This window comes from Scardinius erythrophthalmus (assembly GCF_964197995.2).
Source record: "Scardinius erythrophthalmus genome assembly, chromosome: 18".
Taxonomy (NCBI): Eukaryota; Metazoa; Chordata; class Actinopteri; order Cypriniformes; family Leuciscidae; genus Scardinius; species Scardinius erythrophthalmus.
This window is the reverse complement of record NC_138238.1, coordinates 28,813,987-28,830,485: the sequence shown is the minus strand read 5'-3', so window position 1 is coordinate 28,830,485 and position 16,499 is coordinate 28,813,987. Positions and strand designations below refer to the sequence as shown.

The following is a 16,499-nucleotide window of genomic DNA, read 5'->3' as shown; positions in this document are numbered from 1 at the left end:
AACCATAGCAAAAGTAAATTTCTTACTTAAGTTAATTTTTCATCTCTATTTTTTGTGTTTATTTAAAATAAGACAAATCTGATATTATTTTAATCTCCAAGATGTTATTTAACAGTTGAGACAGTTATTTAATGCTTCGCTAACTAGCAGAAGACATAGCCGGGTTTAAATCCCAGTTGTGCAGGCCTCACATGTTACAATGTACCCCACCTATGGGGCATGTTGTCACATTTCACTTCCATTCTTTCGTTTCGGGGTATATCAAGAAAAAAGTATATACTGTATTAATAAAACAAAAACACATAATTGTACTAGACATGTGGGAAATTAATGTGGGAAAAAATAAATACTCTGAACCATAAGTAGATTTACACAAACTGAGAAAGTCAAAAAGCGTTACTTTGTGCCCCGCTCTTCCCTATTACAAACAACTATTGCGAAAGAACGATTTAGGCCTACAAAACAACGATTGCGAATGCGTGCACGGATTATGAATTTGTTCACTGTTACCGTTGTAATTTTTTTTGTATAGTTCTATTTTGCTAATAAATTTTGCATTCTATTTTGGCTTTCTCGTGTGTCCCTATTTTTGTTATGTCCCTTTTGAGCCACGGGGCGAAACGGGTATGGATTGAAAAACCAAAGCAACTGTACGGTTTACAAATCTGAGCACAGCTGAGACTTTTTCTCTGGTATAGCCTACTTTTGGCGTAGGATATTTATTTCCGTCAAGGTCAGGCTGCGATGTCAAATGTATTCCCAGGAGTGAGTGATGCGCTTTCCGTTTTTAAAGTTTTTATAAAATAAGTTAGCCTAAGATATGGCTTGAATGGTTTAAAAACATTAGCAAGAATAAAAGCGCATCATATAATGTAACGCCATGCAGCCAGATGATGACAGAAAAAAAACGGATGCTGCGTTAATTGCGTTAAATATTTACTTAACGCTGAGTTCCCATTTCTACCAGTAACGCTTATTCAACTTCCCGCGTAGATATCGACGGCACAACTGGGTTGTAGGCATAGACTGTAGGTTGCCAGGTTGAGCTCACAAATGGGTTGAAATGTGTATGATGTGTTGATTGCGCGAGTAGGATGGGTTCATACAAGATCTGGCAACTGGACAACCTTTGAATAATATATTGATGTGATTATTCATATAACGACGTTTGTGGCATCTTTACAAATAGCCTACAAATAACGGGAGTTTCACGGGAGAAATAACAAAACGGGATCGGGCGGGAGATGGGTGTGAAATACGGGAGACTCCCGGGGAAAACAGGATTGACAGATGCTTCTGAGTGCTTGAAAAGAGATCCGTACTATCACGTGGTTTCTGGGAAGAGAAGCGTTTCTTTTGAAACGAATTAAACTGGCAGAAGGGAAATTGGCTGAGAGAAAATGCCAAAGTGGGCGGGGTTATTGATGTGTTAAGACATGCTCAGTAAAGATGTCACATAACACCTATGGCAAGCCATTTTAACATTTAAAAGGTAGACTGGATATGTGTTGCAGATATCTTTAATTCAGTTTTGCCAAGTCAAAAAGAACATTTCAGATATCCGCAACTACATTCTTCCTATCCATACTTGTCATTTCAGATATCCACAAAGACATTCTTCCTAGGACAAATGACATCACTTTTGCCATTCATTTGAATGGGGTTTATCATTACATATATCTACAATTCAGTTGCAGATATCCACTATGTGAATTACGGATAGGCCTATCTGTAACTGAATTGTAGATATCTGTAATTCTAGTTTGAGATATCTTCATTTAGATTCTGACTAGCCATAACTCCAGTTCAAGATATCTTTAATTCACCACAATTCAAGATATCATGTTCCTTTTCAGATATCTTGAATTAGAGTTTTGACTAGGCCAAATGACGTTGCAGATATCTGTATGCATGCATCACACTTTAGGCGGGAGCAGAGCGTGTTGTTCAAATCATCAAATCACATAGCACCTGTTAACTGTTAACTTTAATTAGCACTGATTAGCACCATGTTGGAGCAACCAGAGTTTTTAATCGTCTTTTTTCATGCTGTTTCAAACTGAAAAAATAAAATAAAAAATAAGAACTAATCTGAACTAAGAACTTTGTTTCTCATCTAAGGAAGTTAATGTTATATACTTTCAAGAATAGCATGCAAGTATCTTTATTAAAGTGAATTAGTGTGAATCTTTTTCACGCATAGGCTAAATCTTACGGCAACAACAACCTTTTAAGCATGAACATAAACATAGCATTGTAAAAACATTTTTTTTTTTTTTTGTATATAAAAAACATTTTCTGGTGTTTTTTTTCGATTACAGCCAACGCCATGCTTCTTTCTTCTTCCATTCATAGAAATAAAGAAATTAACCCACTTTTTCTTTGATTATGGTGGGGAGGGGAAATAGATATGTAAAATAGAGCAACATCATGCACAATAATTTGCACTAGTCATAATGACGTTTGAGATATCTTTAACTTTCATTATGCCTAGTCAAAACTGAATTACAGATATCTCTATCTGTCGTTTCGACTAGTCACAATTACGTTACAGATCTTGAATGACAATTCCAACTATCCAAAATGTAATTACGACTAGTCAGAAAGAGATTGTTGATATCTACAATGTTAATTCCGGAGTCAAAATTTGCTTTTAAATGTTAAAAGTGCTTGCCATAAACACCTGCTCATGTTGTAGTAATATTCATTATTCCCAAAGTGATGTAGCCGCACATTGCAAAAAAAAAAAAAAAAAAAAAAACCTTTCACGAATAGATTGTTAATTCAAAAAGATTCCGTATTTTCCAAAGACACTCATGACATAGCTATTTGACGAACAGTGTGATTACGCTGTGAGCCGATGAGCGCCCCCTACCAAAAGTCACTCAAACAGCTCAGGACGCTCCACTGTTTTGCTTTCAGGAATTTCTAGTGCGATCATCTGCGATGAGCCTGGGCAGGCAGACTGTGATCTCCAGAACTGCTGACAGTATATACGACCGAAACTAAAGGTAGGCTAAGCGAAACTACAAACAAACTAATAATTTTCACAAGTTTATACAAAAAATGACGTTTTTTCCGCGAACTTATTTATACAACGAGCTATAGGCTACATTGATTTTGATGTGGATAGTTTGGAAGAAATTGTTGAAATTATAAAATCCCTTGTATCTCTATTTTTATTTAAGCAGATAATTCGAATATAAGTTTACAAAAAGTATTGTGAATGCGTCTTAATAGAGTTAAGGCATATATAATAATAGTCATTTATGATTACAAATCATAGCGTATACGCTTCCTGTACTGCACTACCAAGGGAGGGAACCAAACAGCGATTTCTTTCGAAGGACTAGGGTGATTGCCAAATTAAATTAATTTAAGAATTGTCTAGAGTCAATATAATTTAAGAATTGTTTAGAGTCAAAATAAGATTTATAACAACCTGTGCGTAATTACAATTCATTGTATTAGTCAAGTGTGCTTATAAGGAACAGCTCCATTGATCACTGTTGTTCAAATAATAACCCCAAAAAGCTCACAAGAACAAGCTCAGAAACACATCTCAAACAGCATTATCTCATTTCATTGGGCTCACTCAGTTCTCTGAACGCCCCGGGGGGCAGTACCGCCCCCGTTGAGAACCACTTTAGATGAAAGATTCATCTTTAATTTAATACTCATTTTATTGGAATACTATTCACTCACTCACACACACACACACACACACACACACACACACACACACACACACACACACACACACACACACACACACACAACATTTAGTTGGGCTTAATAGAATAACTTCTGCATACCTTATTGCATACCTTCCATGGTACCGTGTCAAATAACATGGTATTACCCACCTCTGAACTGTCAAATGTGTGAGATGTCTGACTTTCTTAAGACAAATCAGCATCTGTCAATCAATGTGTTTTTCAGATGGCATCTGGAAGGATTCGCTCCACGCGCCGTCTGCGCTCCTGGATAGTGGAACAGGTGCGTGTGTGTGTGTGGTATGTTGAGTGTGTCAAATGATCTAAGTTAAAGGTATAGCGGAGGATCTTTCCAAATTTTAGATAAGACCCGCCCTCTCCACTTTTTGAAAAGTTTGATTGATTCACCAGAATGATTGACAATTAGGAGGACCAATAGTTTACACTACCCACCAGGAAGTAAAACATCCTCCGCTATACCTTTAATAAAATCTTAGATAGTTTAGATTTTATAGTTTTTCATTGAAATAATGCTTCTTCTTTTTTTATGTTACATCTTATGCTGTTAAATTAAAGTTTAAATCTGTAAATTAAATGAAAGTTTACGTCTGTAAAGTTTAAGTCTGTGTTACCACGATGGTGTTTTGTATTTGTGTGTATGACACATGCACCGTATCTCAGCTTGTGGAAAAGCTACATGTGATACATTATGTACAAGCTGTCTCTTTACCACTTGTATTTTTAAGGTGGATGTCAGTATAATATCAAGGTAAAAAAAAATGATTTGAGTAGTTTGGTAATAAATTAGTTATTATAAATTAGTAATGTATTTTAGTCATTTTAGTTAGTGAATTATTATTAATTATTTTTTTTACAGTAAATTTAACTCAAATCTGTAAAATCTAAAAATGTTGCTTGCTACCTATTTTTCTGGCATCCACAGTTGCCTTTTTATTTATTTATTTTATTTATTTTGTATGTGCAGGCAGAGTATCTAGCTGCCTAATATTACCTAAGGGTCTCAGGTCAGAAATATTAATAATTATGATTAATAATAATATCTGTTTCTTTCTTGTGTGTGCTTTGGGATATAGGTGAACAGTGGGAAGTATCACGGCCTAGTGTGGGACAACACTGATAAAACCATGTTTCGTATCCCATGGAAACATGCAGGAAAACAAGATTTCCGAAGTGAGGAAGATGCAGCTATTTTCAAGGTGGAAATATCTATATCTTTCTCTTTCTGTCTATGTGTGTGTGTGTGTGTGTGTGTGTGTGTGTGTGTGTGTGTGTGTGTGTGTGTGTGTGTGTGTGTGTGTGTGTGTGTGTGTGTGTGTGTGTGTTTGTGTGTGTTCATGTTTTTTTATCCCAGTGGGGACTTCAACCTGAACACTGACTCATGGGGACTCATGTCACTGTGGGGACCTAAATGGAGGTCCCCATGAGGAAACAAGCTGTAAAAAAAATTTTAAAAATGCAGAAAGTTTTCTGTGAAGGGTAGGTTTAGGGGTAGAGATAGTGTAAGGGGATAGAATATACTGTTTTTACAGTATAAAAAAACATTACGTCTATGGAGAGTTCCCACAAAGATAGCGAACCAGACATGTGTATGTATGTCTACATTACATTACACAACTGGACATTACATTGTATACATTGTTTTCACTCTTGATACCTTTTTTTCTGCTAGTATATCAAATTGTTTGTTTCCACCTCTGTGGAATTACATGTTGATGATAATTATTTGCACATTATTGATTATAATTAATTTGAAAGATAGTATGAGCAGTAATTCATTTATTAAGAAATAAAAAAAAATGTTTTTTTGAAATATTAATTTGAACTTTTCCGATTGAAGGCTTGGGCGGAGTTTAAAGGGAAGCTTTTGGAGACTGGAAATGACCCTGCATCTTGGAAAACTCGCCTTCGCTGTGCCCTCAACAAAAGTCCAGAGTTTAGTGAGGTCACTGAAAGATCACAGCTGGACATCTCAGAACCCTACAAAGTGTACCGCCTCGTACCACTAGAAGAACAAGGTAACAAATGGATGTGGAAACATTTGTTTGTAACATAGCAGGGTTGCCAACTCTCACACATTTTACACATTCAGTCTCTTTCTCTCATGCCGCCCATAGACAATAGACAAAAATCCTTAGCATTTTCCCACCATAATGAGGCTTGATTGGTCTAAACCAGGGGTGTCCAGTCTTGGGCCACTTTCCAGCAGAGTTTAGCTCTAGTCCTAATTAAGCGCACCTAAACCATCTAGGACCACTAGAAACTTCCAGGCAGGTGTGCTGGAGCCAGAGTATGTGAGCGGAGTGGAGCGGCAACAATTTTCCCTCCGCGCTCCAAGCATTTAATAATCACTCCACTCCAGGTTCACCATTTACCGCTCTCCACTCCTCGCTCACTGATATCAGAAACACCGCTCCGTCTTCGCTCCCCGAGGAAGTTGCGAATAAAGTATTTATAAGTATGCTTTGAAATCTCGCAAAAGTTCTGCTCATAATATGTAGGCATATTAAATGAAAAAAAAATACTAGGAGAATAGTTTCAATGTGGTTTATTGGATAGTGTGCAAACTTTTTTTTATGCACTACTTGGAATGATTACTATTTTATTCTGTATCCTGGTGGTTGGATGTTAACTGCATTTCATTGGCTTTGTATTTGTACTTTGCTCAATGACAGTAAATGGAAGTGAATTGAATCGAATGTTCTGTAAAAATACAAAATGGAGAAATTAAGCTTTCTTAAACATCAAACATTGACTATAAAAAATGACATTTGAAGTTTTGCACATTCCTACAACTTGCATGAACAGCAAAAAGTCTACAATAACTCCAATGAGTAGGCTATGTAAAGGAGTTACTTTTTTTTTTTTTTTTGATTTACTTCATTTTCCTCTCATCATAGGAGGGGTGAAAGTAAAAAAAGAGAACGGACAGAAAGCAGTGAGAAGCATCAGGAGGAGACACAGCGAATCTGACCATGATCAGGAGATCGAATGCAAAAAGATCAAAAAGGAGGTCGTTGTGCTCCAGCCCATCGACATGGTAAAAACATAACTAATCATTAAAGAGCTATACTGTTCAAACTTTAATTAAGATGCTATTTGCAACATGCATGCTAATTAGAGAAAGCCTGCCTTACAAAAGCAAAACAAACAGTAGAAAACATGCACTCAGACACATTTTACATTCCACTTAGCAGAGTATGAGTCTACAATTAATTGAGCTCTATTTCCACTTCTGATCTTAACAGAGTGCACAGGAAACTGTCCCACATGCAGGAAGTGAGATCGGGATGCAGACAGTCCTCTTAAAGAGTGACAGTAAGTATCTGGTTTTACTCAATGTTTTCGACTTGGTTCATTTGTGGTTAATGTAGATGTTAATAATGCAAAGTGGATGACTGACTTATTGTTATTCAACATTTCTTTTGAGGTGCTGAAGATATCCAGTTAAACTTTACAATTGAAACAGTGCCTTTGTCTGAAGAAAAGAGAGGTAACTAAAAATGCAATTTGATTCATTTATTGAGTACAACAAATCTGATCTCACAATTGTTTCATATTTAACCAAACTATCAGCAGATGGTTTCTAAAGACTCTTTTGTTCTTTCAGTGCTGAACACTTTCCACATAACCGTGCACTACTTTGGTCAGGAGGTTCTGCGGCGAGAAGTAAAGGGTAATGATGTTCGGATTGCTTATCTGCCTCCGTCACCGGTGCCTCCATCTCCACCGTCTCTGAACGGCCCTGGCTTCCATCGAATCCCTCTCCCAGAGCCCCCATTAGACATGGTTGAGGACCCCAGCCTTGCCCCACGTTTGAACGATCTTAACAAATTACTGCCCTTCATGGAGCGGGGAGTAGTGCTGACCTTGACAGGAGGAGGCATCTATGCCAAGCGTTTCTGTCAGGGACGGGTGTTCTGGAGAGGACCGCACAACACCACCACAGGACCCTGTAAAATGGAGAGAGGAAGCGAGCTCACCCAGCTGTTCAACATGGATACATTCAGACAGGGTAAGTGTTTCACAAGCAAATATTTTGCACTGGAAAACCCAGAATAAAACATTACTTGAGTGGTCAGCTCAAATTTCTGTTCTGGTAACACTTACAATAAGGTTCATTAGTTAACATTAGTTAACTACATTATTTAACATGAACTAATAATGAACTGCACATATACAGCATTTATTAATCTTTGTTAATGTTAATTTCAACATTTACTAATACTTTATTAAAATCTAACATTGGTAACATTGGTTAAGGCACTGTGAACTAACATGAACTAACAATGAACAGCTGTATTTTTATTAACTAACGTTAACAAAGATTAACAAATACTGTAACAAATGAATTGCTCATGGTTAGTTAATACAATAAACCTTATTGTAAAGTGCTACCTATGTTTCCTATACTGTGCTTTTTTGGCTTAAACGTTCAAACAAATAATGTCATCAAATACAAAAGATCTGGAACATACACACACACACACACACACACACACACACACACACACACACACACACACACACACACACACACACACACACACACACACACACACACACACACACACATTATATTAATTATATTTTTTGTTTTTATTTGTATATATCAGTGTATAATACGATATTCCTGTTGTTGCGGCCTAGCTTTGTAGTGGTAACAATCCATGAAATTACGTGGTCTTTCATTGCTCCCTTCGCCAAGAGTGTTCCAAACGGCTTCATTATGACACACAAGTGCCCTGCTCCCCCTAAAGTCCCCACTTCAATGGTTCTGCACTTCGGAGTGAGTAGGGCATAGGGATGCTCATTTCCGAATTTGGAGAGGTGTGAAGACTGGAATTGAGAAACCCTGCCATAGAAGAAGCTTTTTGAGTTCACTAAAGAACCTTTCAGTGAACTGTTATTAAAAGAACAGTTTTCTTAGTGTTAAGAACATTTTAATAATTTCAAGAACCTTTATCCACTATAAAGAAGCTTTTGTCCAGAGAAAAGGTTCCGTGGATGTTAAAGGTTCTTCATGGAACCATAGATGCCAATAAAGAACCTTTATTTTAAAGAGTGTAATAACATCCTAAATAGTGATCAGCTGATATTTGGCATTTTTTTTATTTCGTTTTTCTGTTTGCTCCAATTCTGTCGCCATTAGTTTACTGTCTCTGTTTTACAGTTCTGTCTAATAAATTATATATAAATGATGTAAGTATAATGGCATTTGCTTTTCTATTATTCGTGTTTTTTGTATAAAAAATTAGCAGTCGTCAGCTTGAGGTAGAGGGGGCAGAGGAGAGAACTTAATGTTTTGAAGAGTTTGAGTGTATCTGAAGTGCTATTGAGCTTGTTTTGGTAATATGGTGTGTTTGCATTGTGTGGAAATTGGTAGAAAAAGTGGAGAATAGTGGTTGATACATTCCAACGTCAGCAGAATCCTGATTTGTGCCATTACTGTGATAGAAGATGACCCATCTCGTGGCACAAGATTTTGGTCATAGTGCTCACCTTTCTGCTAGAAAGTAATTCCATAAATCTTTAGTCCTATAGACTTAGCCCTGTTCAGACTGTCAGTCCAAATCCAATTTTTGTGCATGTCTGATTGGAATCTGATCAAGTGTGAATGTCAAAATATCATGTGAATTGCAATTTTCACAAATCTGTTTCAAGCTACATTCATTTATGGTTTGAAATCCTATTCAAATCTAATTTCCAGAAATCCTTTTTAGTCTGACTGCTCTGATCGGAATTTGCGTGGTTTTTCTGCTTTTGTTACTTTCTCACGCCATGAAAAGCATAAACACATCAGACGTTGTAGTAGAAAATATGCTGAGAGTTGTTGCAGAAACAAGGTTGTGTTGTTTCGTGGTGTTGGTTGATTGCAAAATTACAATATACTGCTAATCTGCCTAAACACACCAAATGGTCTTAAAACTCAAAGAGGTGTGTAGAACACCTCTTTGAGTTTTAAGACCATTTGGTGTGTTTGTATCACCTTTATTTATATAGCGCCTTATACAATACAGATTGTTTCAAAGCTGTACTGTGATAACAGGAAAATAGTGTTCAGTGATACAAACAGATTTCAATTCTGCTGTAAAGCAGCTCTAAAAACACAGTATTGTCATTATTCAGTTGAAATCAGTTCAGAGTTGATTGTTTTCGGTATAAGACCTGTGTAAAGCTCATCAATTATGAAATGAGTTCAATTCTGCTATAAAGCAGTTCAGCAGAAAACAGTGATGTCATCGGTCCAGCTCAGTTTTCATCCGATAGTGTCAGTGGCAGTGCAGTCGAATCAAAAATACTGCTGAATATTAAGTGTCCCCAACTAAACAAGCCAAAGGCGACAGTGGCAAGGAACCAAAACTTCTTCAGGTGACAGAATGGAGAAAAAAAAAAACCAGGCTCAGTCAGGGGGCCAGTTCTCTTATGGCCAAACATGTGATTATGATTCCAGAATGCATCACAAGTGAGATTGTGGACTGTTCATTCAATATATTTCTTCCAGCTCCTTCTTCCTGAAGATCTGGATACATCACGACGGCATTTGGTGGGAGAAGTTGAAGGTTGCTAGGGTCTGTTAGGTCTAGAGGGAACGTTCCCATAACTTTCACTAATGTTCTTTAAATGTTATGTAAATGTTTGGACAAAATGTTCTTAAAATAATGTTTAAGGAACGTTTTAATGTTATTAATAGTTAATATACGTTCTTGCAATGTTAAGAGAAAATGTTCTTAGTACAACATTTATGGAATGACTTTACGATGTAATTTGTACTTGATTGTACTACTCATAATGTGGAGAGAAAACATTGTGAGAACAATGTCCTTACAATGTTATTTTTAATTAAATGTTCTCATAACATTGAGAGAAAACGTTCTTAAAACAACATTCTTGGAACGTCTTTATGATGCTATTAATATTTGCTGAATGTTTTTGGAATGTTTGCATAAAATGTTGTGGTCAAAATGGCCTAATATCTTCATGCCTTATAGTCACTTTTAGCATATTCCCAGCTAACAGGGAACGTTCTCAGAACTTTGGCTAGCATTCTTGCAAGATTCTCTTATGAACAAAGTTATGAGCAAACTTTCTTCCAGTAATGTTAAAAGAACGTTCGTTCATAGTTATCTGTACTTTTAAAAAAATCTCAAAACGTTAGCACAAAAACATTATTTATCATACATCGTTCATGAAATGTATTTTTGTAATGTTTTAGTTGGACATCTAAAACATCTAAAATGTTTTAAATGTTAATATCATTAAATAGAATTGAAGAGAAGAGAACATAAAGTCACAAGACACATGCATAAGGAACAAACATTGAATGCAAATAAAATATAAAGGCAAGCAGGTATAATAAACTGACTTTATTAAACCTAATGCATTACACTAAGCAATCAGGACTTTGAACTTTCCCTTCTGTAACAGCATTTCACCTGTTGTTCAGTGGTTCAACGGATCACAGAACTCATGGTTCGGATCATATATTACTGAGTCACGGATCAGATCATTTTTCGGATCAGCAAGAAAAAAACGATTGGGGGGTGTGTGGGTAACTTTGCTTTCCATTTATTACTTAAAACACACTTTAAGTACTCCGATACCACAGCAAAAAGTTCAAACATTATTAAAGGCATGTGTGAACAATCAGTAAAAATAAGAACAAATACACTAATTGCAAGCATAGATAAATACAACATAACAAAGTTACAAATAAAGTAAGAGGAATCAATTCGGAGTTTGCACGCTATCTGAAACACAACTCGCTCTGTGTGCATGCGCTTTGGTGTGTGTGCGGCTGTGCCTCTTTTAAATTCTCTTTTGCCTCTTCTAGCGCTGGAATGGTTTAAAATCTATTGAATGTGTAAACTGGCAAGACAAAACACGTGCAAATTATAAACTTTCACTTGGTGGTTAAACTTGCAATTAATCCACGAATCACATGCGTGCCAAATCATGGGGCCTGGTCCTTACGGATCATGGATCAACTGTCCATTTAACTCATAAAATCATCTGATTCTGGACTAAATTTTCTCATTGTCTTTCTATTACTCACAGCTCTGCGCATGTGTTTTGTTCCACGCCACTTTTAAGCCAAATGTCCAGAGTCTGCAGACAACCATTACACTATTATGTCTCTCTTCATCATGCAGCATCACAAAGCATTTTGTAAAATGACAGTGTTTAAACCTGAAAAATGAAACAGTTAATATATTCAAAATTTTAAATGAAAAATATAATATATTCGATTTTTTGGTGTTTTCTTTTTCTATTGTGTTGTTTTCCACGTCACGTTATATTTGACTTGTGTGCTGTTTAGTTGTGTGTTTGAGTTTGTGTTCTTTTGTTTTCTTGTTTAACTTGGTGGGGTTGTGTTTTTGGTTTAGAAAATGTAAGCTTTGCTCTTATGATTCACTGTCTTGGACTGTACTTCCCAGAGGCTCTTACACAGTTTAGAATCAGATCTTAAAACAAAAGGAACTGGATGAAATATTTGAATGCTACCACACAGCATCCACAATCTACAATCTGATTCTGACTTGTGATGTAGACTGAATCATAATCGCGCTGTTTTCATTTGTTGTCAGAGGAGAACTGGCCCCCTGACTGAGCCTGGTTTCTCCCAAGGTTTTTTTTCTTCATTCTGTCACCTGATGGAGTTTAGGTTCCTTTCCACTGTCTTGCTTAGTTGGGGACAATTAATATTCAACAATATTACTGATTTGACTGCACAGACGCTGTTGTATGAGAACTGAGCTGACCTGGACGATGACATCACTGTTTTCTGCAGAGCTGCTTTATTGATGAAATTAACTATTTTAAAATGGAAATGATTCAACACTGAACTAACTTCAGCTGAGCAATGACACTTTCTTTTAGAGCTGCTGTACAGCAGAAATGAACTCTTTTGCATCATTGAATCATTTTCCTGTTATCACTGTAAAACTGCTTTGAAACAATCTGCTTTGTATAAACAATATAAATAAAGGTGACTTGACTTGACTTCAGTGTACTACTACAGCAAAATGTGAATCTTAAAGTAAAGCCTTATCTGTTTATTTTATAATTCAAACATTTAATGCACTTAGAAACTTGTATACTGTGGGAAAATGTAAACACTCTGAAAATTGTATCTTAACACAGTTTTTGGAACTTTTGTTTAATTTTTTTCTATTTTTATAATTTGAATTAATATAAACATAAATATAAGCAGGACAGCTCAGTGGGTAGCACTCACCTCCCAGCAAGAAAATCCCCAGTTTGAGTCCCAACTTAGCCATGAGTCTTTCTGTGCAGTTTGCATGTTCTCCCTGTGTCAATGTGGGTTTCCTCCAGGTAATCTAGTTTCCACCAAGTCATGCAGCATAGGTAAACTGGTGATACTAAATTGTCTTTATGCCGCAAGACCAGCCGAACGCGGTGAGTGTGTGTTAGAAATCAGGAATGGTGAGAGAACATTGTGCTTGGTATGTTTTTCTTCTTCAACCCAAACTTGGGTCTTCATCCGAGAAAGTTTAAATCTTATCTGGCTAGCGCGCTTCCCATAATGATGTTTCATTAACAAAGTTCGGGAGGAGCACATTCAAAAAATGTATCCAATCAACTCTTCATCAGCAATTACCACGTAAAAAAAGATGGATGACACCCCCTCACTCTCTTCCATTGGTGAAAGTCCTAATATGGCGCTGACATCTTGCGCAGATTTGGGACATTGCTTCTGCGCAGTAGTGAGCACGGGACCCAAGTCTGCGCAGTAGCGAGCAGGAATTTAAGCTGCGATATCAAGGTCCCGCCCTCACTCCCGCAGAAACAGTTAGTACAAAGTTTACAGTCTGAAATAAACTGTTATGGACATGTAGAAATTTAAGTTGAATCTCCTCCCGAAAATCCCCCCAAAAAGTCTGTTGGTGCCTTGGTGATTACTTCGTTTAGGTGACTATTCCCGTTTTTATAGCATAAATAACGAACTAAGATCAAACTTATAAAAAATAAAATAAAATAAAAATAATAAAAAAAAACGAAAACTTGACCTTAAACCAGCATGATTAAAACTACCTAAAATGACAGAAATCATCTTTGGAAGAAATTTATTTGAAGTGTAATTTGATTGTTTATTTGCCATCGCGTCTATTAAACTTCATGGGTAGGGTGGGGTTTATGACCTATACTGGGACCAACCACTGGTCGACTGTACATATATACACATTCCTCTGGGTTCAGGCCAAATACCGAGCTCAGAGCCCACTCCTTGGACAGCACGCCAAATACGCATACCCATTTATTCTATCTGACTTATTTGTAAGTGTGAACTAGTGAAATGTTTACGCCTTAGGTCAGTAGGCGGAGAGTCGGCGGTCTTTAATGGCTGTTCAAATGCATTCAATCACAAGCATTTTGACTATGAAAGCAATCCGGTCGAATGCTGTTCCGACTACCTCTGAAAGTGGTCGAAAGTAGACAAGCTCAAAACGTTTTACACCCCGTTTACACCTGTATTTAGCGTCGTCCACTTGTCCACATCCAGTCGACCAAAAAGCATCGTACACATAAACCAAGAAAAACTTTCTTATATATATATATATATATATATATATATATATATATATATATATATATATATATATATATATATATATATATATAAAACTTAATGGCAAAACATTCTGAGAATATATTTTTGTTAGCTGGATATGGCCTTTGCTGGGGATCTGTGCACGGATCTGGCTGAGTACGGGCTCTGGCTAGAAATAAATAGCAACTGAATTTAAATAATATAATAATATTTTGGGCTCTGTTGTTAACCTTTAATGTTATAGTAATGTGCAAGTAAAATGGTAAATGGACTGCATTTATATAGCGCTTTCACAGACCTATGGCCACCAAAGCGCTTTACATAGCCTCACATTCACCCATTCACACACCGATGGCGGTGTCAGCCATGCAAGGCGCCATCCAGCTCGTCGGGAGCAGCTGGGGTTAGGTGTCTTGCTCATGGACACCTCAAAACTTGGTCAGGTGGAATCGGGGATTGAACCACCAACCTCTCGGTTTGTAGACAATCTACATGAACCACTGAGCCACTGCCGCCCCTAAGTAAGGGCTCCCTTATATACAGTTTGCAGCATTAGCAGAAATATTTTATTTATCCTTAAGAAACATAATTGAATTCATTTAAAGACAGAGACACAATTTGTTCATAAAACCACTAATAAAAAAAAGAAGCAATTTTATTTTTAGTTTTCTCCCCCACTTCTGTACCGAAACCATACCGAACCGTGACTTCAAACCGAGGTACTTACCGAACCATCAGTTTTGTGTTCCGTTACACCCCTACCGGCTACACATGTTGTAATAGAACAACTGTATTCCCAACGCCTCCATGTTGCTGTGGTTGTTTTTCGGCGTGTAGGCATACCAACGCAATGGCATTGCCATAGAAAACATTGCAGATATTTTGGAGAATGCAAGGGACACACAAATCAGACCTGAACAGTTGCAATACACAGTGTGGACGTTCAATCATTTAGATCAGATTACAATTGGATGAAGAAATTGGATTTGGACTGGCAGTGTGAACGTAACCTAAGTCCCCCAGTGAGCCAGCCAGAGGCAATTGTGGCAAGGAATAAAAAAAAAAGGTTGGTTTTAGATTCAGTAGAAAAAAACGATGGGTCAGTTCTCCTCCGGCTATGTTGTGTAAACATAAGGTCAACATTAGCTAGCTATATGTTTATTTCCTCTTCTGATTCCCTGTATATAGTAATACCAAGTTTTGACCAAGTTTTGAAGATTTTCTTTCCTATTTTCAGAGTTGGATGCTTTCCGCAATGGAGGAAAAGAACCTCAAAGTGAGATCACGCTGTGTTTCGGAGAAGAACTGTATGATGGAGACAACATCTCTGATAAACACATCATCATTAAGGTAAAGACCTTATGTGAAGAAAAAAAAAAGAATTTTACATTTCCGAAAGAGTAGTTGTTTTGGGTGCACTTTTCATTTAAATTTTTCTCTCTCCAGATCTCTCTCCCATGGGTTGAGTTGCAGATAGAAGAGGTCAAGACCCTAAGAGACCCTACTATTGCAATTCTCAAATGTTTGGCCAGCCAGTCTCCTACAGGGGAAGTGACTCTGAACCTTTGTTGAAGTATCAGAGTAACAAACCACTAAGATATCACTCGCAGCATTCTAACATTAGGGATCAAAATGAAGAGAAAAATGGCTTGAGACAACTTGTAGAAACCCATTACTGTATGTAGTTAGTGGAAATGCTGCAATTATTAGTTGCTTAAATATATAGCCAGAAAGCAGTTAAATATTTATAAGTAATACAAAGAGACGTCTTTAGTCAATAGCCACGTTGGCCAAAAGCGGGCCAACTGGGGCTCGAGGAGTGGTCATGAACAAAGGTGGAGTTTACCAGAGTCAGGAGATGGTCAGCACTGCTGTTCATTTCCCATGTTGTCATACCAGGCTACCAGCCGATTTCAACATTTAAGACATTTTAAACACTTTTCAGCTCAAAACTCACTTTCAGACAGCAGCGAGTGTTTGAAATAACTTCCGATAACGCTAATGTATCATCGAATTTGTCACTTTACATTAATCAATGGCAATAAATGTTGTTGTCACTTGCCTTGTCCTCTGCTGTCTCAATCGTAATGGCATAAACTGAGAGCTTCACTTTTCTTGGATTCCATCGACAAAAAAGTAAGTGTGAGGCTACTTGTTTTAGCTTATACCAACTTTAGTCATCAATAGCTATA

At 37.0% G+C, this 16,499-nt stretch overlaps 1 protein-coding gene across 1 annotated transcript; it reads left to right on the top strand.

Annotated features, from left to right (window-relative positions):
• Positions 1 to 2,729: 2,729 nt before the first annotated feature.
• irf9 (interferon regulatory factor 9) lies at positions 2,730 to 16,369 on the top strand. Its single transcript, XM_081392443.1, has 10 exons — positions 2,730 to 3,011; positions 3,943 to 3,999; positions 4,811 to 4,933; positions 5,575 to 5,752; positions 6,635 to 6,774; positions 6,983 to 7,052; positions 7,165 to 7,227; positions 7,345 to 7,749; positions 15,545 to 15,657; positions 15,754 to 16,369. Exons 2-10 carry the CDS (start codon positions 3,943 to 3,945, stop codon positions 15,877 to 15,879), a joined length of 1,275 nt encoding a protein of 424 aa, XP_081248569.1. The 5' UTR covers positions 2,730 to 3,011; the 3' UTR covers positions 15,880 to 16,369.
• The last annotated feature ends 130 nt before the right edge of the window (positions 16,370 to 16,499 follow it).